This window comes from Macrosteles quadrilineatus, unplaced genomic scaffold (assembly GCF_028750875.1).
Source record: "Macrosteles quadrilineatus isolate MER2022 unplaced genomic scaffold, UCM_ALF_1.0 Scaffold_3__2_contigs__length_128488019, whole genome shotgun sequence".
Lineage (NCBI taxonomy): Eukaryota > Metazoa > Arthropoda > Insecta > Hemiptera > Cicadellidae > Macrosteles > Macrosteles quadrilineatus.
The window spans coordinates 3,098,123-3,125,598 of NW_026542596.1; the positions used below are offsets into that span (position 1 = coordinate 3,098,123).

Here is a 27,476-nt window from a genome sequence, read left to right on the forward strand (position 1 = left end):
AATCCTATACTACTAATTCATGTTTGTTGCTATAAAATTTTTTTAAAATTATTTGTTGTGTACCTATCCTAAAAATGGGACCCCAGAAGATTTGGCTGCACATTGTTCAGGTCTTGATACAATAGCCTATCCCTTGCTTTTCCCTTATGGAGGGATCGACTCGACAACTACACACCGGAGGCCCACAGGCTATCTGTTAGGCTTCAGTATTCTGCTGTGGTGGTAAGGTTAAACTTCAATATATAGTTTTATAATTTTTACAAAAATTGAAGGTGAACGTCTCGGTTTCATTCATAGGGAACAGTCAAAACTTCGAGCAGAGCTATATATGAAACTTCATGACGCAATACGTACACGAGCAGGAAATTAAAGAGTTCAAATAGGCTAAAGCTGATAGGAAGCTGATGGATTCCCCATTTTGCCAGCAAAAATGCTTGGAGTTGGATGTGCTGATGATTTCATCCAACCAAACGTCGTTGAAAGTATACAAAATGGTCAAAATGAAAGACAAAGCCATAGCTCCAAAAACAGTGACTGTGATTTGATCAACAAAAAAGTCTTGAAAAAATTGCCAGCTGAGCCCAAGGTGTTCGAAATCATTTATAGTTTGCTTGGAGATAATTTAAACGCCCATCTAGAATGCCCAGCAGAGTTTTTAAACAATATGAAGGTCGGTGGATTGCCAAGACACAGATTGATTTAAAAAACGGGGCAATGGTTTTGATGAGGAATATCAATACACCAAGAAGGGCCTCATTAATGGAACAAGACTCCAAGTGGCCAAAATGGTTAACAATTTAATAGAATGTAAAAGTCCTAACTGGAACAAGTGAGAGGGGACATATTTTGATTCCGAGGATAAAAATGTGCCCGTTGGAAACAAACTTACCATTTAAAATGGAAAGCTGCCAATTTCTGTTAGCTTTATCATTTGCAATGATAATCAATAAAGCACAAGGGCAATCACTTAAAAGAGTAGCACTGCTCTTACCCAGACCAGTTTTCAGTCATGGGCTTTATGTTGCTTTAAGTAGGGCTACATATTTTGATGGTGTACCCATATTCATCGCGGAAAATTCTGACCAGGGTAATTTTCCTGAAGGTGATTGATTTCACAACTAAAAACTTAGTAAGTTATTCAAGGAAGTACTTTTGTAAATAAAATAGGATAGAAAATGGATTCTCTACTTTCCATCTAAGGCTTCATTCATTACTGTATTCAATTCAATTCAATTCAATTCAAAACATCTTTATTCATTGCTAATTCATTCCAGTATCTTTACTTAAAGATACTGGAAATGTGAACAATACTGAACTAAGGTATAAATATTTAAAACTGAAATGTCAATATAAAAACTCTTTAAATGAAGCAAAGCTAGAAAACAATGCTAAATACATAGAAGAAAGTAATAACAGATGTAAAGCCGCATGGGAGGTAATAAAGAATAACTGTGAAATAAAAAACACAGCTGATTTGCAAATTGAGCCAAATACTTTCAATAGGTTTTTTGTTGACAGTGTAGACAAGATCAAACAAATTATTAAAATTCCAGGTATAATCACTTCTTGTAATGATTTTTTGAAAAAATATGAAATTGATAGTTGTAATAAATTTTGTTGGTCAGCCATCACACCTAGTGATATTCTTAGTGCCACTAAAAGGATGAAAAGATCAGCTAGTGTGGATGTGTACAATATGTCAAACAATCTGTTAAAAGTTATTATTGACTGTTTGGCTAACCCCTTGGCAATATGCATAAATAACCTTTTATCAGAAGGGGTTTTTCCTGACTTGCTCAAAGTCTCTCGAGTCTGTCCTATTTACAAAAAAGGTCCTAAAGACCAACCTCAGAGCTACAGACCAGTTTCAATTATACCTGTATTGGGAAAACTAATAGAAATACTTATTTACGATCAAATCAGAAATTATTTAGAAAAAAACAACATCTTGAACAACAACCAATACGGTTTTAGAAAGGGAAAATCCACTATCAATGCATTGGACGATCTAGTCAGGCAAGTTCATCTCTCTTTCGAAAATAAAACTTATGCTCAGGCCACCTTCTGTGACCTCAGTAAAGCTTTTGACTCTGTTGACAGTAATATTCTCATCTCTAAATTACAGTACTATGGATTTGATGGCCCTCCATTATCTTTTTTAAGAAGCTACTTGCAAAATCGCAAACAAGCAGTTTGTATAAAAGGAAGATGGTCAGATGAAGTGTCAGTCGAGTGGGGAGTGCCACAGGGTTCAGTCCTTGGTCCCCTTCTTTTCTTAATCTATATAAATGATCTACCCTCTTCTGTTGATTGTAAAACCATTCTGTACGCAGATGACTCTACCTTTTTATCTACTAGTAAAAACTATAAAGAACTTGAAAAATTGGCTGATGAAACATTAAATAATGCACAAAATTGGTTTCATAGTAATGGACTTTTGCTTAACAAAGAAAAATCACAAAAATTGGTATTTTCCTTAAATTATAATTCAAGAGAGTTTTTTGAGAACAGTGATAAGGGTAGTAAAGTTTTTTCAGCAAAGTTTTTGGGAATATATGTAGATAGTCAGCTAACTTGGGATTCTCATATAGACTATTTAAATACCAGACTTTCTCGTGTAATATTTTTACTAGGTTGTCTGAAAAAATGCATTCCATTAAATTATGTCCGAACAGCATATTTTTCATATTTTCAATCCATTTTCAGGTATGGTCTAATTTTTTGGGGCAATTGTGCTAGGGTAGAGGAAATTCTTGTTTGGCAAAAGAAAGCGGTTAGAGTTATCTCTAATAAAGGCTCAAGAGACCACAGCAAACCACTTTTTAGAAATCTTCAAATCCCTACTATTATTAACGTTTATATTTATGACTTAATAGTTTATATCTTGGAAAATCAACATCTTTTAAAATTTAGAAACCATACTCATGATCATAATACCAGAAATAAGAACCATACCACAATAGAATTCCATCGTTTAAGTAAAACTCTAAATAGTCACATAGTTTTATCACTTAAAGTGTACAACTTTCTTGAATCCATAATTAAATTACACAATATAAAGGATTTCAAAAGTAAATTTTATTGTTGGCTGACCAATAACCCATTTTAAAGTTTGGAAGATTTTTTTAAGAATAAGATTCTTCAGTTGTAATTATTCATTTAGAATATGTATTATAATATGTCTCCCTTTGTTAAGTTAGCTATAAGTATTTTATTAATTAATTACCTGACTATGCTATAATTTTAGCTGTATCTTGACATTGTCGATGATTTGTACAAATTCAAAAGACAATAAAGCATATTTCATTTCATTTCATTAGTATATATTGTATATACAAGAATGGTGTCAAATTCATCGTTACATAAAATATGAACACAAATAAAAGACAAATACAATACACAAGAACAAAAACAACAAAACAATACAGTCCTCTCTCAAGTAGGTATAAAACAAAAGTATACTACAGTGAAAACAAAAAACAAAAATATAGTTCAGTGAAACAGCAATAGGCCTAAAACATTTTAAGTCAATGCTGTTATTGCTTAGCCCAGAAATCTTTGAATTTATACAGAGCATTTTGTGTCAAATGTAATTTTAGAGCGTTTTTAAATCTGTTGTCATCTGTTTCATTTTTTATTTTTATTGGTAATTGATTAAAAAATTGTATTCCAATGTATGATGGTTTTTGTTTAAATATTTCTTTTTTATGCTTATTAATTTGGAAATTATATCGGTTTCTTGTGTTGTAATTATGATTATCGACGTTTCTAGTAAATGTTGAAATATTACGTTTAACATGAAGAACAGTCTTGTAAATATAAAGGCTATAAACTGTCATGATACCCAATCCAATAAAATGTTTTTTACAGTGTGCATCAAAATCCAATTTAAGCATTGATCTTATTGCATCTTTTTGAAGATGTAAAATCTTTTTGAGGTTAAAATTTGATGTTGCTCCATATACTTCAAGACCATACCCAATATGGGTATGGACCATTGAAAAATACATTGATTGCAATGTTTTGATGTCACAAAAAGAGGACAATCTCTTCAGAGCAAAGACTCCTGAACTAACTTTTGAACAGACCTCATTTACATGTTCTGACCAAGACAGTTTTCTATCCAGTAAAATACCAAGGAACTTTGACTTTTCAGCAAGGTCAACAGTATTAAGGCAGTCTGTTAGTTCTGTGTTATTCCTTGAATTACCATTTTTACAAGAGAATTTAATTATTGTTGTTTTATTTTTATTAGTTAAAAGGTTCAAGTTATTTAGTCTTTCGTTAACTTTGTTTGTTGCTAGGGATAATTGATCAAAAACATTACTTCTATTGCTACTAGCTATCGTTAGATTAATATCATCTGCAAAAATACAAAATTTATTATTTAATGTTAGGTTCAAAAGACATTCTGGTAACTTTCCTAAGTACACAAGGAATAGGAATGGTCCCAGGACTGATCCCTGGGGAACGGAATATTTAATTAATCTAGTTTTTGACTTTATTTTAAATAATCTATTGCCATTGAGGTGTTTAGTTTCCACATATTGCCTTCGACCTATTAGGTATGATTTTAATAAAGCTAAATCTTTGCCAATTATACCATTAAAAGTTAGTTTTTCTAGTAAAATAGAATGGGATACACTGTCAAACGCTTTAGTCAGATCTAGAAATGCAGAAACAGTATGGTCACCTTTGTCTAATTTATCCACAATACAGGGTGATTGATATAAGTGTGCCAGCCGTTTTATTCGAAAACTATAAGAGATATCAAAAAAAGTTAAACAGTAAGTGCCTTGGATTTTTTATTTAAAAAATCGTAGTCAAGTCAAAAAAATTATTTTAGCCACCATTTTTCCAATATGGCCGCCAACTTTGATTTTTCTTATGGAACACCCTGTATTTTATGGTGTATTCTGGTAGAAAATGTAATTTTAAGACGATTTTATTCTTGTGATTTTTTTCATAAACCGAACCGTTTCAAAGATAATAATGGTTTAAGTTGTGAAATTTTGAATGGTTTTAGAATAAAACAGCTGGCATGCTTGCTTAGGCCTTTATCGAGACTCTTTCTCATGCAGAAATTTCAAAACTTTAACCATTATTATCTTTGAAACGGTTAGGTTTATGAAAAAAATCACAAGAATAAAATCGTCTTAAAATTACATTTTCTACCAGAATACATCATAACATACAGGGTGTTCCGTTAGAAAAATCAAAGTTGGCGGCCATATTGGAAAAATGGTGGCTAAAATAATTTTTTCGACTTTACTAAAATTTTTAAAATAAAAAATCCAAGGCACTTACCATTTAACTTTTTTTGATATCTCTTATAGTTTCCGAATAAAACGGCTGGCACACTTATATCAATCACCCTGTATGTTCAACAAGAGCTATGACTGCAGTAATAGTTGATTTATTTTGTCTAAAACCATGCTGTTCCGAATCTAATAAGCTATTTTTTTCAAAATAATCAGTTAGTTGCATCAACATACACTTTTCAAAAAACTTTGATAATGATGGTAGGATTGAAATAGGTCTGTAGTTGGCAGGATCCTTCTTGTCACCCTTTTTAAATATTGGAATAATTTTTGATACTTTTAATTCTGTGGGAAATACTCTAGATATCATAGAAGCATTAATAACATGCAGTAGAGGCTTAAGAATTGCTCTTTTTGAAGCCTTAATGAGTTTTGTTGGGATGTCATCATATCCAGATGACCACTTGTTCTTTACTGAATTAATTATTTTATCTAACTGTTCCTCAGATATAGTATGAAACTTAAATCTAGACTTATCAGCAATAACAGCATTGGACTGCTTGGGGCTATCCCCAAAGGAATCTTTATTATTCAAATTTGGAATTATTGTGCTATCAACTAAGTCAGCATAGTAATCATTCATTATGTTGACAACTTCCACAGGGTTAGTAACAGAATTTCCATTATATTTTAAAATAATCTGGGATGGTAAATTAGAAGAATTTCTTCCAAGTTCAGTATTGATTAAATTCCAAGTAGTTTTTGCTACATTTTCAGATAAAGTGATTTTATTGTGAAAGTATTGTTTCTTCTTTTCAATTATGAGTTTTTTTAACCTTCTTTTTTGCTGCTTTATGTTCAATTTAACTGTCATATTTTTATTTGTCCTTTTGTTTTTACAAGCATTTAATAAGTTTTGCCTTTCTTCTTTGATCTCTCTATCTATCCAATTCTTAAATCCGTGTTTTGTACGAACATTAGTCACAGGAAAATTCTTATCAAAGTAAAACCTTAGAATATTGTAAAAAAATGTAAATTTTTTATCAATAGGGGTTTGGTAAAGTTGTGTCCAGTTCTCAAATTCTAAATCTTTTATAAAACCATTAATGTTATTTTTGCTAAAAACCCTTTTTGATTCCAATAATATTTTAGGGTTATTGGATTTTTCTTTACTCATAGTATTTATTGTGAGCAATTGCCCATCATGATCTGAGAGTGCAGTTACTAAACACAGCACTTTAATACAGGGTGAGTTTTAAATGAGTTCCCCCCCTACTTTTTTCTACATTTCTTAAGATATCATCTCCGGACCACATCAGATCATTGTAGAGTAGTAAGTACTTCATTTTGACTGGGTATACATTTTTGGCCGCCATCTTGGATCCGCCACATTGATATATATAATACTATAATAATAATATAATACTATAATAATATAATAATAATAATACTATAATAATAATATTGATATATATATATAATACGCTAAGCCGATTTTTGTGAACAGAACTCCTCCCTCAATTTTGGACCGATTTTGATGATTAAAATGTCAAAAGAATTGCCCTGATCTGTAGTTTTGCAAAGTGTTTTTCGTTTTTTGATATCTTTATTAGTTTGGGCAGGATCTTCCATCAAAGTTGGATTTTCTCCCATAAGATTAACATGGGGGAATCTAAAAATTTAATTGGAAACTTTGTCTCCACTAATTTGAGAGAACGGCTGGGCGTAGAAACTTGGTAGGGGTGTCAAAAGAAAGGTCTTGGTCTGTAGATGGGTTATCAAAAGAAAAACGAAGTAAATTCCCTTAGGGCTCTGCCCCAGAAGCCTTTAAAGATCCCTCTACAGATTTGTTTACATTTTGGCCATGTGGATAATACTTTTTAATGAAACAGCTGTTAATTTGTAAATTGTATTTTAAACAAGACACATTAATTGGAGTTACTGAATTGTCCAAAAGAAGCATTTGCAATGTTATTTTCTGATTTTAAAATTAATTTGTTTCTGTATCATGTTATGTTTTGCAATATATACCATGACGAAATCAGTGGAAAATCCTTTTATCACAGTAACTCTTAAAGTTATTTCTTATTGACCTTATATCTATTTTACGGGTTGGTGACTGCCCTTTTCACCATTTTGTCTTTATTTTTATCATATTGTTCTAGACAGATCATCATAGGTTCATGAGATTATTGTCATACATGTTTTCAATCATTGGAAAAATATTAAATTGTGTAATACAATACAAAATAATAGCCTACAAGTGCAGAAGGGCACGGTGCCTATTTGAGCCGTGTCCATATTTTGTTAAATTAAAAGTAGTTTACAGCAACTGGATAAAACATTTTACAATATTTATGTAGAAATATTTGCATGATAAAGTCATTAAGCTGGAAAACTGCAATATACTGCAGACTTTTCAGAGAGGTTACTTCGATGTATTCATTCCGCTTAGTGAAAACATAAAATAGATATGTACCTATACAAATAAGAACTTGAATTCTTAGAGAGCCTTTGAATGTTATTAGACTAACGAAAAGGGTTGTGCATGTTTACTAGCGCTACTCTGCAACAAAAACCATTTAATTTATCTCCAAAATATATATTTTTAAAGTGCACTGATCAGCAGCAAAAAAATCTATGTAACTTACCCATATTATGTTATTGAAAATAACACAACATTTTGGCTGTAAATATGGCCCAATGAGTAAATAATATTTAAGCAGCTACTGTCATGACAGAAAGGTCATATTCCTTTTAAACTAGATCACATCATCCTTTATAAGATGTGTTGATTAACAATGCATGTAAACGTAACATGTGTATTTAGGTAACAGCAAATTTACAGTATTTTTGCTTTTTGGAAATGTCCCATTGCTATGTCATTTGCATTATTTGTTGTCAATGAAGCCGCATATAAATGAGGAGGCCCCTAACAGTTTAAGAATAAAAGCCAACTTCACTTCAAGTATATTCCACTACACCTCACATTCCGTAGAGAGATTATATTGACAACTTTATGTAATTGATATGGCTGAGACAACTAACTGACATCCCCCATGTCAAGGAATTCCAGCTTTAACAGTAACCCCACAACAAATTTCTCAAAACTGTGAACTGACGCGACGAGACGAAGGAAAAATCAAACTTACACTGTAATGGATATCTCCCTTTGAAGTTAGAACGTGTCTTCCCAACAGATATTTTTTTCAAATAAAATCATAGATTAATCTGCATTACACTGATGAAATCACGGAAGTGTTTAACTACAAAAGATCCACCAATACGATTTTAATACTATTTAAAGTTTAATCCAAACGATGAGATACCAGATAATATACTAATAACTCCGATGACGTACAGTATGGGAGATATTTTATTCATTGAATGATCAACCATATTTGGTAACTATCATTATTGTTTTTACACTTATTAATCTTTAAACAATGCTAAATGCTCAAAATATGTACAATTTCACTCAATTTATCGCAGTTAGATGAATTAGCGTAATCCTTGAAAATAACCGTCGATTTCGACGGGTTTCACCTAGTTATAATTATTAGAGTTTTATATATAAATTTCATTTGCTTAGGCCTACTTAAATAAAAGGAGCCTGTAATTATTTTATCATCAATTTTTATTATTGTCTTTATTATTATCTTTATCATATTGTCCATCCACTTTATTTGAATAATGATTAAACATTCTTTTACCTCTCACTAAAGTATTCTTATTATTTTAAATCGATCCCGGTTACGCCCCCGGTCACAATTACAATCGTGGCATATTACATAGAGATTCTCAACAAAACAAATAACAATCATAAATAAAATAAGAAAGCAGTAAAATATTCTAAACATCCAAAAGCCCTTCAAGTCTCAGAAGGTTTTGAATTAAACTCTGGGTCAAGAAATTCTTGTGTATTATACAATGCTTTAGTCGTTATAAAATCTTTAAGTTTCCTTTTTAATATTCTTGGATTCTTTGGATACACTGATGGGTCTTTGGACCCCACCAAACCAAAATCTGGAGCCGGCTATTTCACAGAACACTCCAACACCTCCTTTTTTGTTCCAACAAATTCATGCTCAAGCACCGAAACCGAGCTTCTAGCCATCAACGCAGCAGCTGCCCACTGCATAAGTTTGGAGAGTGAGAACATATGCATCCTCAGCGATTCAAAAAGCGCACTACAGCTTCTAAAACAATACAAGCCTTCAAACTATTATCATATAACAGAAGAAATATTTTATCTCCTGGATCTAGCTTCAGGCAAAAATATTTGTTTACAATGGATACCGGGTCACTGCGGACTGCATGGAAATGAAGAAGCTGATAAAATAGCAAAAGCAGCCTCCAACATGCATCCAATACCACCGAAGCAACCAACTCTCTCCAGTTGCATAGCCACAGCTCACAGAACTCTGAGACACAGGTGGGTAGAGAGATGGAACGATGAACCTACTGGCCCCCATCTTTATAGCCTCCTCAAAGAACCCAACAACATCGATGTCTTCAAACACCTTCCCAGATCAGTAGCATCGTTTGCCTCAAGAGCAAGAATAGGACATATAATTACACAATCCTATCTCTTCCGATTTAACCTGGCAGATTCACCCCTGTGTCTTGTTTGTCAATTGGAAGAAGAGACTCTAGAACACATCCTCCTGCATTGTCCAAGCAAGTCAGACGGGAGAGATGAGCTAAAGAGAAAACTTCAACCTGACTGTTCCCTCAAAAGAATCCTGACTGAGCCTAACTGTTGGAGATTAGCAAGCTATGTATACGAGAGACACCGTGTGGTCGGCATCACTTGAAGCTGGAAGCACGCACCAAGAAGAAGTAAGTAATATTCTTGGATTCGGCTCTTGTCTTAAGGTTAATGGTAATTTGGAAAAAAACAGTGCTCCAGCATAAGTAGGTTTCTTTTTAAATAGTTCCAAATTATGTATGGGTATTGCAATATTGTTCCTATTTCTAGTATTATATTCATGAGTACTTCCTAATGGTTTTAGAGTATGTTCCCTTTCCTTGAAGTGGACGCATTGTTCAAGATAGCTATAGGTCTGTAGTTGCGGATGTCTAGAGTAGGACCAGATTTGTGAATGGGTAAGATGTAATTCTTCAGGTCATCAGGAAACACACCCGAGTAGTTGTAAATTTGAGTTGTAAATTTTGAACAATATTACCTAATTTTAGCATGATTTATACAAAATACATAATTTGTTTAATAACTACTAACAAATCTTATTTTAAACAGAAAATGTATACACTAAAAGATCTATCAAAAGATCTATCTAAGTCAACTATAAGCATCATTCATTTCACTGTTAAATTAACTAAAATAAATTATTGGTAAACATTTAGTGTTTTTAGTTGGTAGCACTGCAAATAACATAGTGAAGGCCATTACATAGCAGTTCTCTAAGTGATCAACATTTAGTGTTTTTAGTTGGTAGCACTGCAAATAACATAGTGAAGGCCATTACATAGCAGTTCTCTAAGTGATCAACATTTAGTGTTTTTAGTTGGTAGCACTGCAAATAACATAGTGAAGGCCATTACATAGCAGTTCTCTAAGTGATCAACATGTAGTTCCGTGGTGGCACTGCAAATAACATAGTAAAGGCCATTACATAGCAGTTCTCTAAGTGATCAACATGTAGTTCCGTGGTGGCACTGCAAATAACATAGTGAAGGCCATTACATAGCAGTTCTCTAAGTGATCAACATGTAGTTCCGTGGTGGCACTGCAAATAACATAGTGAAGGCCATTACATAGCAGTTCTCTAAGTGATCAACATGTAGTTCCGTGGTGGCACTGCAAATAACATAGTGAAGGCCATTACATAGCAGTTCTCTAAGTGATCAACATGTAGTTCCGTGGTAGCACTGCAAATAACATAGTGAAGGCCATTACATAGCAGTTCTCTAAGTGATCAACATGTAGTTCCGTGGTAGCACTGCAAATAACATAGTGAAGGCCATTACATAGCAGTTCTCTAAGTGATCAACATGTAGTTCCGTGGTGGCACTGCAAATAACATAGTGAAGGCCATTACATAGCAGTTCTCTAAGTGATCAACATGTAGTTCCGTGGTGGTTCTGCAAATAACATAGTGAAGGCCATTACATAGCAGTTCTCTAAGTGATCAACATGTAGTTCCGTGGTGGCACTGCAAATAACATAGTGAAGGCCATTACATAGCAGTTCTCTAAGTGATCAACATGTAGTTCCGTGGTGGCACTGCAAATAACATAGTGAAGGCCATTACATAGCAGTTCTCTAAGTGATCAACATGTAGTTCCGTGGTAGCACTGCAAATAACATAGTGAAGGCCATTACATAGCAGTTCTCTAAGTGATCAACATGTAGTTCCGTGGTAGCACTGCAAATAACATAGTGAAGGCCATTACATAGCAGTTCTCTAAGTGATCAACATGTAGTTCCGTGGTGGCACTGCAAATAACATAGTGAAGGCCATTACATAGCAGTTCTCTAAGTGATCAACATGTAGTTCCGTGGTAGCACTGCAAATAACATAGTGAAGGCCATTACATAGCAGTTCTCTAAGTGATCAACATGTAGTTCCGTGGTGGCACTGCAAATAACATAGTGAAGGCCATTACATAGCAGTTCTCTAAGTGATCAACATGTAGTTCCGTGGTGGCACTGCAAATAACATAGTGAAGGCCATTACATAGCAGTTCTCTAAGTGATCAACATGTAGTTCCGTGGTGGTTCATCTAGAATAACATAGTGAAGGCCATTACATAGCAGTTCTCTAAGTGATCAACATGTAGTTCCGTGGTGGTTCATCTAGAATAACGTAGTGAAGGCCATTACATAGCAGTTCTCTAAGTGATCAACATGTAGTTCCGTGGTGGTTCATCTAGAATTATTTAAATATTCTTTTTCTCTTTAGTCTTCCGTCAAATCAGTGCAGAACTTTCCATAAGACATTTCTACATAATTTCAAGATAGTTAGCAGCCTTCTAGATATTTTTATATAGTTTAACTACCTCAAGTGAAAACCATTATAAGGTTACATCATCCTCCAAGACATTTCTACACACCATACAGTTAACCTACGTGTTGTTTAAATGTCATCATCTACAAGAACTACATAGTTCATCTATTTTGTCCTTATCTACAAGACTCTTTAAGCCTATACAATTCAACTTTTTAAAATATTCTTCAAGATTACATCATCCGTCAAGACTCTCTACGTACTATATAGCTAACTCATTTCAAGTGTTTTTTATTTTAAATTTCTTCATCTACAAGACTAATTATATAGTTCATCCATATCTCAACTGTTTTATTCTAAATTATTTAATCTAGGCCTACAACACTTTCTTGAAGTACGCAGATCAACTACTGTAAGTGTTCATCTAGCTAATTTTATTAGCCTATTGTGACGGGGGCCCCAGTCTTCCCCCGTCATTGGGACAAACATAATGTGATTTACCGGTAGTTGGTACACTGCTCCCGGAACTGGTGGGGAAGTCGACGGAGGTGTCGCTCGAGTCAGTGTGTGGAGAGACCCCGGACCAAGTCGGTGTTGTGGTGCGAGTTCAGGCGGGGTGTAGGACCGCGAGAGGAGGACGTCGGAGACGGGACAAGAGGATGACCAGGCAGGGGCGTTAGGTACAGGACCAGTCGTCTTCGTTTCTTGTATTTTTGTACGCGTAGGGTTCAGGGCAGTAAGTGTGTTGTAGGGACGGTAGGTCAAGGTCTTGCCATCTACAGACTGAGAGGTTAACTTGTTCAATAAATGCTCTACCATCTGGGTAAGTCACTTTTGGATTTTTATTTAGTCTACTTTCCCTTTCCCCCCTGTCACTCGAGGGAATACGTGACACTATTAACAGAAGCACAGCTAAGTAATATAACGTTGATATAGTAGCAGTAGTAGTAGTAGCAGTAGGGTTATTATTGATTAATCATTTAAATATTTTAATTTAACCTGAACAGCTTGTTTAGTAATCCAACACGTTATCTTGGTAGCTTGGATAGCGGAGTACCGGCTATCAGATAATATATTTATCTAGTGTTTGGAACGTATTTAATATTTATTTCTCTGCTACTACTTACTTGAATACTTGTTGTTTTAATCTTTGACCGAAGTATATCGGATAGATTGCGTCGTTATACTAATATTTACAAAATTATTATATACAAAACTTGCTTTACAAATATCATAAAACTTAAAACTTGAAACTTAGGCTGTGGTAAGCGTGTCTAAGTAGCTCAATAATTTAATAGTAGTGCAATTGACATTTAGTTTTGCTTGTTTGGCTTGGTATTTTATTGAGACCAGCTACTAGAGGTGTAGTCACTCTGCCTATAGTATACGTGTAATATTATATGGTATTGTTATTGAGTGAACTGTCTGATAGTTAGCTTAGGCATTAGAGTCGTGTATTGGATTATAGTGGCGGAGTAGACCCGCCTGGCAATAACTCACATTGTGGTTTTTACTGGCAAATCATCGTGTAACTCACTTTGTTTTAGGCACTCTGGGCTTAACTATTGGATAGTTAGGATGAAGCCCGAGTTGCGTAGTCAGCAACGACCCCCTAGGAGAGTGGAGAATCGGCGTAGGCCTGGTGGTGATTATTACACGTTTATTTTGGTGACTTGTTTTTTACTTGTTCACAGTGCCCTTGTATGAGCCAGTCCTATACCGGTTAGACCCGGCTTTTGGCGTAGTGGTTTCCCTCATCGCAGACCCTAGAATTTCACCCAGCCATTGTAGGCTGAGTTATCCTCGGCAAACGTTTGCGACTGCATTTTTTTCAGTGCGAGAAAAGTGTGTCGCAACTTTAAGTATAGAGAACTTTTTAAACTGTTGTTGGACAACTTTAAAACAAAAAAAATCACTACCATGGAAAGTGTCAAGTTTTTTCACTACGTCAGAACTGCGAGAGTCTGATGGAGTTTGCCAATGTTTTGAGGCATAAAGTAAATGATTGTCAATTCAATTCCCCATTGAATTTTTCCAACAAGCACTTGTTAACACTTTTGTAATGGGAATATGTGATACCAATATAAGGTCCAAACTTATAGAAAAGGATTATGAAACGTTCCCAGAAGTCATTAACGTAGCTAATTCTCTTTTCTCAGTAAAAGGTGCTTCATTAAACAGTTTTCCTCAGAAGGAAAATTTTAATGTTATATCTCTAAGACCATGCTTTATATGTGGTGGTAAACATCTTAAAAGGAATTGTAACATTAAAAATCTAATTTGTTACAAATGCGGGAGTAAGAATCACATAAGGAGAATATGTAAAACAGGGCAAGTAAAGAAACAACACCTTAGTAGTGACAGTGTTGAGAATGGTGCGACCATCAATAATAAGTCAAAGGAATACGGTAGTAACGCTGTCGATAATGCTGCAGATAGCTATAGTGGGCGAAACAAGTGGAAAGTTGAAGGTAACAATGGAAGTCTTTAAAAAACACGCCAACCAACTAAAGCATAAAAAAACTTCTTGAAGACAAGGACAGTAGTTCAATCTCAGCAAAATGGAAGGTGAAGTGTTTGTGCTTTTTGTCTGTATCAAATTCACAACATTTATTGCCATCTGTTATAAATAACCAGATTTTTTTGTTATCAGTTAGTTTTTACATGATTTAAGTCAAGTTTCGTTTTACTACATGTTGTACTTTTTAATTGTATAGTGAATATACGTTACTCATTTGGATCATCCTAATGGGACGATGACGAAGTTGGACAACGATAAACGTGAACAGCGATGAAAACAGACAACGATAAATCTGGACACATTCAAATGTGTCCAAGTTTAACATACAGGCAAACGACGAACCCGGACACTCCTATTTCTTAAACAGACTGTACACCAGGCTAAATGAAATTCTCAGTCTCACTCGGTTGTCTTTGTAAGGTTCCAAATGAGATTCCTAAAACAGAAATGCCGTGAATACGCCTTATTGTAACAAGGCTATATACTGTGTTGTGACTCACAGTTCAGCGAAAAACATTGCACATTATAAATTCAGGATTTTAATTGCATGCTTATTAGGTTGGTGTAAAGTTTTGCTCAATATTATAATAATATCTATGTATCGTGTATAGCGGAGTAGGAGAAAAGTTGTCCGCTGGAGTATGTGTGTGTGTGTGTGTGTGTGTGTGTGTGTTCGCACCTAAAACTCAAGAACCGTTGCACTTATAGCGTTCAAATTTTGCACAAATAGCTATGACACCAGTGTAAAGACACCATTAAAATTCTAGACGATTCCACTCAGTAGTAATAATAAAATACTTAAAAAACATTTTTAAATTCGTCCCATAAGAATAACATTAGGAGCTACCTTCTTCTTCTTTTTATTTGTTTACGTTTTGCGACCAACAATTTTGTTGTCTACTTAAGACAGAGAGAACGACTTTTACTCTAAGCTCTTTCATTCAAGGAGTAAACAGTTTGGCGTCTATGAATATATATCATTATAATTTCACAGCTTTCAGAATAATGTTATTTAAGCTAATTAAATTTCACAACTTTTAGAATAATAAATTGAACTTAACAATATTAGTCGGCAGTTATATACCGTTTATTTTCAGTATTAAAATTCACCTTTAAATTAAAAGTAATAGGTATGTATGTATTTAGAACAAAGCAGCTTTTTACATTATTCAATTTAATGTTGGCATTAAATATTAAATATTCAAAGATGTTGGTATATTTTTATACTAAAATGCTATGCGAAGGGGGGGGGGGAAAGGTCCCCGACGTAGAGAGTGGTAAAGGAAGCGGAAAGGTGAGCAGTGAAAAGAAAGGAGTACGGAAACCCTTTATGACTGTTAAATTAACGTATCTGTAATACTTAAATGCTATGGAAAAATAGAGAAACAGGACTACGATGTACGAAGTAGTGAAGGTAATAGTGAAGGAAGTAGTCAATGCGAGCGCTGCGGAGTGTGGGGGGGCCTTTATGACAGTTGGAATAATGTATCTGCAATTCTAAAAATGCTATGGGAAGGGAGAGAAACAGGTCCACGATGTAGGAAGTGGTGAAGGAAGTAGTCAAGGTGAGCAGTCCGGAGTGTGGGAAGCCTTTGTGACAATTAGAATAATGTATCTGCAATTCTAAAAATGCTATGGGAAGGGAGGGAAACAGGTCCACAACACTTAGGAAGTGGTGAAGGAAGTAGTCGAGGCGAGCAGTCCGGAGTGTGGGAACCCTTTGTGGCAGTTAGATTAATGTATCTGCCATAATAAAATGCTATAGGAAGGGAGGGAAGCAGGTCCACGACGTAGGAAGCGGTAAAGAAAGTAGTCAAGGCGAGCAGTCCGGAGTGTAGAAACCCTTTGTGACAGTTAGATAAATATACCTGCAATACTAAAATGATATAGGAAGGGAGGGAAACAGGTCCACGACGTAGGAAGTGGTAATGGAAGTAGTCGAGGCGAGCATTCTGGAGTGTAGAAACCCTTTTCGACAGTTAGATTAGTGTAACTGCAATTCTAAAATGCTATGGGAAGGGAGGGAAACAGGTCCACGACGTAGGAAGTGGTGATGGAAGTAGTCTAGGCGAGCAGTCCGGAGTGTAGAAACCCTTTGTGACAGTTAGATTAATATACCTTCAATACTAAAATGCTATAGGAAGGGAGGGAAACAGGTCCACGAGGTAGGAAGTGGTGAAGGATGTAGTCAAGGTGAGCAGTCCGGAGTGTGGGAACCCTTTGTGAAAGTTAAATTAATCTATTTGAAATTCTAAAATGCTATAGGAAGGGAGGGAAACAGGTCCACGACGTAGGAAGCGGTGAAGGATGTAGTCAAGGTGAACAGTCCGGAGTGTGGGAACCCTTTGTGAAAGTTAAATTAATCTATTCGAAATTCTAAAATGCTATAGGAAGGGAGGGAAACAGGTCTACGACGTAGGAAGAAGTGAAGGAAGTAGTCGAGGCGAGCATTCCGGAGTGTAGAAACCCTTTGTGATAATTAGAATAATGTACAGTATCGAGCATGAGGCGAGCAGTGCGGAGTGAGGGAACCGTTGGTGGCAGTTAGATAAATGCATCTGCAATTCTAAAAATGCTATGGGAAGGGAGGGAAACAGGTCCACGACGTAGGAAGTGGTGAAGGGAGTAGTCGAGGCGAGCAGTCCGGAGTGTGGGAACCCTTTGTGGCAGTTAGATTAATGTATCTGCCATAATAAAATGCTATAGGAAGGGAGGGAAGCAGGTCCACGACGTAGGAAGCGGTAAAGAAAGTAGTCAAGGCGAGCAGTCCGGAGTGTAGAAACCCTTTGTGACAGTTAGATAAATATACCTGCAATACTAAAATGATATAGGAAGGGAGGGAAACAGGTCCACGACGTAGGAAGTGGTAATGGAAGTAGTCGAGGCGAGCATTCTGGAGTGTAGAAACCCTTTTCGACAGTTAGATTAGTGTAACTGCAATTCTAAAATGCTATGGGAAGGGAGGGAAACAGGTCCACGACGTAGGAAGTGGTGATGGAAGTAGTCTAGGCGAGCAGTCCGGAGTGTAGAAACCCTTTGTGACAGTTAGATTAATATACCTTCAATACTAAAATGCTATAGGAAGGGAGGGAAACAGGTCCACGAGGTAGGAAGTGGTGAAGGATGTAGTCAAGGTGAGCAGTCCGGAGTGTGGGAACCCTTTGTGAAAGTTAAATTAATCTATTTGAAATTCTAAAATGCTATAGGAAGGGAGGGAAACAGGTCCACGACGTAGGAAGCGGTGAAGGATGTAGTCAAGGTGAACAGTCCGGAGTGTGGGAACCCTTTGTGAAAGTTAAATTAATCTATTCGAAATTCTAAAATGCTATAGGAAGGGAGGGAAACAGGTCTACGACGTAGGAAGAAGTGAAGGAAGTAGTCGAGGCGAGCATTCCGGAGTGTAGAAACCCTTTGTGATAATTAGAATAATGTACAGTATCGAGCATGAGGCGAGCAGTGCGGAGTGAGGGAACCGTTGGTGGCAGTTAGATAAATGCATCTGCAATTCTAAAAATGCTATGGGAAGGGAGGGAAACAGGTCCACGACGTAGGAAGTGGTGAAGGGAGTAGTCGAGGCGAGGAGTCCGGAGTGTGGGAACCCTTTGTGACAGTTAGATTAATGTATCTGCAATAATAAAATGCTATGAGAAGAGAGGGAAACAGCTCCACGACGTAGGAAGTGGTGAAGGAAGTAGTCAAGGTGAACAGTTCAGAGTGTGGGAACTCTTTGTGACAGTTAGATTAATGTATCTGCAATAATAAAATGCTATGAGAAGAGAGGGAAACAGGAAATACATTACGTATATTACCAATGACTTTGGTTAATTAATGGACGAGAAGTTAGGATTGTTGTTGACTGAGATTTGGTTTTTTTTTAACAGGTTGGCAGCCTCTTTTAACCTTGCATTTGCCCGTCCACATAGACTAAGCGCCCGTGCGTGGATCGTTTACAGCAAAGCAAGGGGTGAGCCGGTACGGTACAAAGGTGAACTGTACTGATAAAATTTAGTGGCAGTGACCAGGATCCGAACCCACGACATTGCTGCCTTGGGCCCGAAGTCCGCGTGACGCTACCGACTGAGCCACCGACTCACCATTATTTGCCCCGACTCATGGGTTGATTTGTCCATACAAATAACATTATTGTGTTCACTAGTGACACCGGTAAGTATGCTAGGTGTGGGTGGACTCTTTCATTATTGCGCTCATGTTCACTCATCCCGTTACACGCAGAATAAGCGTACTACTAGTAGTCAAAATTACAGGTCTATGGAGCCTGCATACACCGTGTCCCAAAAAGAATGAATCAATATACAGCCTAATATACGTGTTACTATGGGCGTAGACAAGTCAATTAAGGCTCATTTTATAAAAAATCATCTTTAAATATTTTTAGTGCCCTTCAATATAGTTATTAGCTGTTCCATAGTGGTTATTGGTAAGTTTGAATTTTCCTAACATGCAATTGCAATATGGAGATGTAGTTGAGAGCACAATGTATTGAATGGTTTATAAAAACAAAATATGTGGAGCGTTTTTTTGGTTTTTTTTTTGTCTGGGGGTTTGTTAAAGATTACGTGTGTCTTTGATTTGTTTATAAGGATAAGAGAAATCAAATTTTCTTTACAATCCCCTCCACATATACAATATGTCAGTAAATGTTGCCAAGATGGATTACAACTTAATTTTACTTACACTGGAGGCTTTTTCGGCTCATTTTTCCAGAGTTCCTCGCCATCTTGTACAGGTCCTTCTGCTGCAGCAGCCTTCAACACAAAACATGTACATTAGTAAATAAAATCTCTTGGACATCTTTTTCAGATAAAAAAGTTTCTTTGTCAACGTTTTGTCGACTGTCTTCTTCTTCTCTACAACAACAACCTTTGTTCCTAATGTGGAATGGCATACCCAGAACATTATTGAGTTTTAAGTATGGATGGACCTAATGGTGTGCAATGCATCGAAATTTTGATTTGATTCAACATTCATCGAAATCCCGATGCATCGGAAAACCCAGACATAGATTACGTCCTGGTGAATATATAAAACTAATTTAGGCCTCTAAAATGAGTATTAGATTGGGATATGTTAATTATCGATGCCACTGATACTTCGATATTGGGATCGGTATCAAGAATCGAATGCCAAAAGTTTATTCCGATACCGACAGGGAAAGATATTTTACTTTAACATTTATTTATATTATAGCTATAAGTTTTGTAATCACAGCTAACAACTTTAGTAGCTAACTTAGAACTAGCTCAAAACAGGTACGGTGCCTTAGTTTAGCTTCAGCTGGTCTCTATGCAGAATATGATATCGCACAACACAATCTAAATTTCAAGATGTCAGACAGACAGTCACACTCAGACAACTGGCGCGCGAATGTCCTGCCAAGAAGAAATTATGCTAAACAATTTCTGTATCAATAAGTTAGACCTTAAGATGTATTTTTTTTTTTTTAATACAAAATAACTAATCTAAACACGTTGCAATGTTCAGTTTCATCCCTGCATTACACATCATTATTAAAATTAGATTTAATTTCAACATCGTCTTAGGGTTAGGCTTGTCTTATATTGCCCCATAAAGGAGATCCATATTTTATCTGTACTATCTACCTAGTTAAAGAGTTAAGTGAAGTTTTAAGTGCTACTATAAACATAGTGTATGGATTAAAAAATATCATACGCACAGTCCATGTTGATTTTTTAATATCTTATCTTATCTTACTAATATTATTAATGTGAAAGTTTTTGTTGTTTGTTTGTTTGTTTGTGTGTATGAAGTTCAATCACGCATAAACCACTGGACGGATTGGGCTGAAATTTGGCATGATGATAGCTCACATTCCCGATTAACATATAGGCATATTCTTATATCAAAAATCCTTTCGGGCTCCGCCCCAGTGGCTCTGGAGTTCCCCATGTTAACCTTATGAGTATTCATATTTAGAGGGAATTAAAGAATTTAGTCAGCTGTTTCAACTAAAAAAGTTGGTTCTATGATATGGAAAAGCATTACAAAGTTATAAGATTTACCAACAGGGTGCAGCACTATATTTTTTTTTTTGCATTTATTTATGAAAACAGCTAATTTGGACCAAGCAGCAACAAAAAACTGTGATTCGCAATGAGAACTGTCAAAGTAGGATTGTTTACAGTTAGCCTATGTTTATGTTTTTCCTTTCATGAATAATTTTTGATATTTTGCGAATTGTTGATAATTTATTTTTCTCTATTGTTTAGGTGAAGTGGTAGAACATTATGGCTATGGTAGATGTGTAATACTATAGAATATTGTAAATTTAAAAAAGCAAATGTTATCAAACTGTGTCCTCCCTTATTGCAAACGCAAAGCTTGAGTATAACTGCAATAAGCATTTTATACTTATATTCCAACCCCGTACGAAGGACGGGTACTCTGCTAGTCTATATATAAAGACAAAAGTACCCATGAACTTTTGAAAAAACTACAAATCACACCCCGATAAACCATATACTTAAAATGTTCGTCATGACGAGAAACCTTGCGTAAAACTATCCATTATGTCATAAATTGCCCTTTAAGGTTGTAATTCCTTTCTAAAGAGAACTTTTCATATACCTAATGTTAAAAATACCTCAGCTGTACTTATTTGTTTGTTATTCTTTCAATGTATTACCTTATTAAAATCAGGTGTGATTATTTGTTTCTTTTACTGTATTTTGTTTATTTCAGGTTAACTTAACCGATTAATAGTTTTATTAATACCTTGAAGTCAAACGGGGTAAAGCCCGTGGGTTACAGCTAGTTTAAATAAATCATATATATTAAAACGTGACAGGGTTTTTTTTACGATTCTGAATTAACCACTTGACGGATTTTTATGATTTTTGTGTAGAAAGAAAGATAATTTTGAGAACTAGGGAATGTCGAAGCCATACTTTTAGTTTAAGGTTTCAGTTTCTTATAAATTAAGTTTTAAATTTTAAAAAGTCTAGCAGCCGACGCTAACATTCTAATTTAGCTTTTGGTATAATACCATTTGCTTAACTTAACAGCTGTAAACATTCAGTTTTTTTGACACAAATTCAGCATTTGGATGAAAATGAAATGACATACGTTGGGTTGACTTATTTATACTATGTGTAATACTATAATCATTGATACGTTCATTTATTCGGTAAAGAGGCTGAGAGATTATTTAAATATACATTGTAAAACCTCCCGCAAAACTATCCATCATTTCATAAATTGTCCTTTAAGGTCGTAATTCCTTTCTAAAGAGAACTTTTCAATTTTCATATACCTAATGTTAAGAGTGGGTCCCAGTAAAACAAAATCCCGAAATGGCCGAAATTGGCACACTAGCGCGCGTGGAGTGGAGCGGACATTTGTTGAACTACGTGCGTGGCAGTCTCCTCGACGTCACAGGCATGTATCGATCGATAAGTGACTCACGGCGCGGGCGCGGTGTTGCCGAACCCTCGCCAGGCGCTAAGCAATGTAAGGCAACGCCGCATTAGCACTGGCGATGAACGAACTGTGTCAGTGGACTCGACTCGACGGCGATTCAACCCTGCTCCTGCTCGGAGTGACAGAGTGCACTTAAGTCACTTCCATCGCTTATTTACTTAGAACACTCGTTTTTGCTCACTGCTCTTCGTTGTTAGTGGGTTTATCTAGGGTGGTTATTTAGCCTGTTACAATTTTATATAATAGAGAATGCTATGGGAAAATAATCAGCTTTGAAACAAAAGTTTTGAAGTGGAACAAGGATCATACAACATTTTCTAAAGCAATAATTGAAATTTCTTATTAAAACCCTATAGTTTATCATGTTTTCGGATAGAACATGCAATTTAAAAACTTTTTTATTCGTGATATTTATTCCATAAACCCACTAGTTTAGGAGATACAGCCTGTGAAAAAATGACTTCCGGTCTACTTTTTGTATCATGCAGCTCCTAAACGAGAAAGTTTAGCGCAAAAATGCGAAGAGTAAAAAAGTGTTGTACGAAAGAAAAATAGTGGAACAATGCTCATGAAAAATAAGCAAAAACAGGGTGAATAATATTTAATTAAATTGATCTGTTATATGTACATGGTGTAACATTATCAATCCTGAGATTACTCAAAAATGAAACAAGTTAAGTAATTACATTAATGAATGGTGAATCGGATCCAACACATGTTAGAAACATTAGTTGAAGATCAAGTTTTCTAAATAACTTACCAACATAAATACTGTTCAACTTTACAATCATGGTGGATGGCATATGCCTAACCAAAACCAACACTTGACAAACATACAATTTGTGAAACACTTACACTAGGCTTGTAGAACATCACAAAATGAAGTTATTTGCAATCTGTTTAATGCATAAGTTACAGATTTTTGTGATAAGTTACCGATGACGTTAATTGTGATAGTTGTGATACTAGATACAGTGATGGAACACTGCTTAACATATAATAACAATGCAAATATTTATTTTTTAGTTATTTGAGCAATTTTTTTTGTAGTTGAACAATTTAAGGGGGGAAGATGAATTAATCTCAATAATTATAATAACATTAGCAATGTTAATTAATTCATCTACATTCAAATACCGGTATCCTCCTCAACTCCCAGAAAATCAATTCAACAACTTGAGGCCTAAACATAATCATAGTATCAAAAGTATTTATTGCAACCATTGCAACTGTCCGCTCCTCTTTAACCGATTGAAAACAAATTATCAACAACCACAGATAGTTCAGTGCTAAGGTAAGGAATTCACAGCCTGGAGGTCCTGGGTTCAAGACCCGCTTACTTACTTACTCCTGTGGCCATTGGAAACCTAGGTGGTTTTTGGCCTCGCCAACCATGTGCCTCCAAGCTCTTCTATCCTCTGCCAGCTCCAAGTCTGCTCCCATTCCTCTCAAGTCCTATACCTCTAGGTATACCTCTGAGTACCATCTTTACCATCTCTCTCTCACTTCTACGGTTAATATGGCCCATCCATCTCAACCTCCTACTCTTAACTATTCCCACAATATCTGGTTCACCATATAATTCTTTTAACTCTATATTTTTCCTTATCCTCCATGCATTTCCTTCTTTTACTGGTCCAAAAATTCTTCTCAAAATTTTGTTTTCAAAAGTAATAAGGCGTTTCTGGGATTTTTTGGTAAAAGACCAAGTTTCTGACCCGTATAGCAATACAGGTTGCACTATAGTTTTATACATTCTTATTTTAGTGGTTTTTGATAGCAGTTTGCCTTTGAATAATTTTATTAAACTCCAGTATGATCTTTCTGCTGCTGAGTCTGCTCTGAATTTCTATTTCTTCTCTATTATTGTTTGTGATCATCACTCCCAAATACTTATACTAGTTTTCTGGAACCTATAGTTTAATACTTCTAAGTGGTCTTCCTCGTCATCTTGCCTACTTATTTTCATGTAGTTGGTTTTGTTTTCATTTATTTGTAAACCCACTTTTCTTGCTTCTTTAATTAGTACTTCTGTTAGCACTGGTCTTGGTCTTATCAGCCCCCGGTTGGTTCCAGGCGGTCTCAGCTATAACGAAGTTGTTAAGTCAAAACCATCGAGTGTTGTGAAAAAGCAGAGCAAATGTGTGGTGTCAAGTGTTGAGGGTGATCCATCAGTGTTAGAGTTAGATTCCTGTTTAGATGATAGTTCTCCTTTAATTTTAAACTGATTCATTCTGACAATGACCTTGTACCTGCTAAATTAAGTAACTTAGATAATTCTTTGCACAAAACAAATTCACTGGCTCAAAATAACGAACTAAAAGGTTTATGTAATCAATCTTTTTATTCAACTAACTGTGATTTAATAATGCATTACAATTGTCAAGGTTTAAATTTAACAAAAATTTCAGCTCTCAATTTATTTTTATCTGCGGCCAATTTGAATATTAAAGCTATATCTTTTAATGAACATTGGTTAGATCATAATTCAGCCTCTCTGTTAAATACAATAAATAATTTTAAATTGGCTAGTTCTTATATAAGAGAAAGTGGCTGTAGGGGCGGATCCTGCATATTAGTGGATAAGAACTGTAAATATGTAACAATAACACAGTTTTCCAATTTAAATGAAGACTTTATTTTTGAATGTTCTGCTATTAAACTTGTGGATTTTAATTCAATTTTAATTTCTATTTATACAGTACCAAATTTCAACATAAGTTAACATTTTTTAGATAGACTTGAAATTCTCTTTTTGATAATACAGAAAAAATTCAAAAAAAATACTGTTTTTGTAACTGGAGATTTTAACATAGACATTTTAACGAATGACACATTCACAAGTAGATTTAAAGAAATTGTCGAATGTAATGGTTTTTGTTTTCAATTTGAGGAGCCAACTAGAATAACAAATACTTCATTTACTTGTTTGGATAATTTTATCACACCCAAAACGTTTAGTTGCCATTACAGGTTAAACACTGAGTTAGGTCTTTCTGATCACAATGCTATATTTATAAACCTCCCTAAGCTAGCCAAGTGTAAAACCATCAAGAATACTTCTAGTTCTTTTAAGAAAAGAATCATCTCTGATAGAAATACAGATGAATTTTGCAAATATCTACAGAGCACTAATAATAATTTTGTATTTAACCCCGCTTTAAACCCCAATGAAAATTACAATAGTTTTTTGAGAAATTTTTTATTATCTTTCAATCATATATTTCCTGTTAAATCACTAAAAAAGAATGCTAAAACTAATAAATCTACTCTGAATTGGGTGACCCAAGGTATAAGAATTTCCAGTAAGAGGAAACGAGAATTGCACTTGGAAGCCAAGTTTAGTAGAAACCAAGAGTTTTTATCCTATGTAAAGCAATACAAAAAAATATTTAATAAAGTTGTAAAAAATTCAAAAATTATCTCAAATAATAACCTAATTAGAAAATCTGAAAACAAGTCTAAGGCAGCTTGGCAAATTGTTAACAATGAACTGGGTTTAAACCGTACTCAGAGATACAAAATTATTTTAAAAGATGATACAAACCAAACCACTGTTGATAATCCTGATGATGTAGCTAAGCTTTTTAACAGTTTTTTCTGTAATACAGTTATTAATCTGAATGTAAAAAAGGCTTCTGTCAATGGTGTTCATTCGTCTGTAAAATCATACTGCAGTGATGGTGGGGTTACATTGTGCAATCTTAGCCCCACTAATAAAGATGAAATAAAAAAGATCATCCTTTCTCTAAAGAACAAAATTTCAGTAGGCTGGGACGAAATCCCAATTAAATTGATCAAATCTGCTGCTGACATTATCTCCGCACCCTTATCTCTTATTATAAATCAGTGTTTAGAGAATGGTATTTTTCCGGATCAACTCAAGTACTCCCAAATTTCTCCCGTTTTTAAGAAAGGTTCAAAATCAGATATTAATAACTACCGTCCAGTATCAATATTAAGTAATTTTTCTAAAATATTTGAAAAAGTAATAAGCTATAGACTAGTTAATTATTTTGAAAGTAATAATTTATTTTACAATAAACAATTTGGTTTCCGAAGAAACTTAAGCACAGTTTCTGCTCTTACTCAGTTTGTTAATGAGATTGCAGAGGCCTTGGACAGGTCTCAGGCCACAGCAGGTGTTTTCTGTGACCTGTCTAAGGCTTTTGATTGTGTGGATCACTCACTCCTGTTGCTAAAACTTATTGATTATGGGATTGGGGGAAGTTGCTTTTCTTTAATACAATCTTACCTTTCTGAAAGAAAACAAAGAACTTTAATTTTAGAAGATAACAACAAACATTATTCACCATGGGAAATTATATCCACAGGTGTTCCCCAAGGCTCAGTATTGGGCCCACTTTTTTTTCTTATTTACATTAATGATCTTCCAAAAGCTATTAATAAAGAACTAATTCTTTTTGCCGATGACACTACTGCTTTGATCAAAAATAATAATACAGCTGAAATGTTTTCTTCTCTGCAAAGTGTGGTAAAGGACATGGAGCAATGGTTTTTAGAAAATGGGTTAGAACTTAATGTTGGAAAAACAAATATTATTAAATTTTCTACTAGACACAAAAATATGGAAAACTGTTCCTTTAATTTAGTTGAAGCTCATAAATTCTTAGGGGTTTACGTAGATGACGCAGTTAAATGGGATTCACATTTGAATTATTTACGTAACAAAATTAGGTCGATATCATCTTTATTCATACATTTAAGGGACTGTGTTTCTATTGAGACACTTAAAGTAGTTTATCATGCTTATGTGGAGTCAGTGTTAAGATATGGCATAATTTTATGGGGTCAAGCTACTGGTATTAAAACTTTATTCAGGTTACAAAAACGTATTATTCGTATTATTACCAACTCTCATCCACGCAGTTCTTGTAAGAAACATTTTCAAAATTTAAGAATTCATACATTAACGGGGTTGTATATTCTAGAATTATTAAACTACATACATTCAGTTAAAAATGAGCTACCAGAAACAATACATTTTAATCACAGGTATGAAACCCGAAATGAAAATATATTTAAACTCCCCAGACATCGTTTGACCCTATATGAAAAATCTCCATTGTACGCTGGGCTGAGATTGTACAATGTGCTTCCGCCATGCTATAAGTCATTAAGCAAAACCAAATTTAAAGATACAATAGATAATTTTCTTATTGACAAGGCTTTTTACTTAATTGAAGATTTTTACAGAACTACAATTTAGAAATTTTTTTTTTTTTAAGTGTTTAATTTTAAGTT

At 34.9% G+C, this 27,476-nt stretch overlaps 1 protein-coding gene across 6 annotated transcripts in view; it reads right to left on the reverse strand.

Moving 5' to 3' along the window:
* The window catches only part of LOC128990912 (nucleolar transcription factor 1-like), a 148,431-nt gene that overhangs the window by 50,195 nt on the left and 70,760 nt on the right, over positions 1–27,476 (reverse strand). For all 6 annotated transcript variants that reach the window (XM_054413567.1, XM_054413568.1, XM_054413566.1 and 3 more), the window contains one exon: positions 19,449–19,519. In XM_054413567.1, the coding sequence (XP_054269542.1) occupies positions 19,449–19,519 (71 nt within the window). The remainder of the gene's footprint in view (positions 1–19,448; positions 19,520–27,476) is intronic.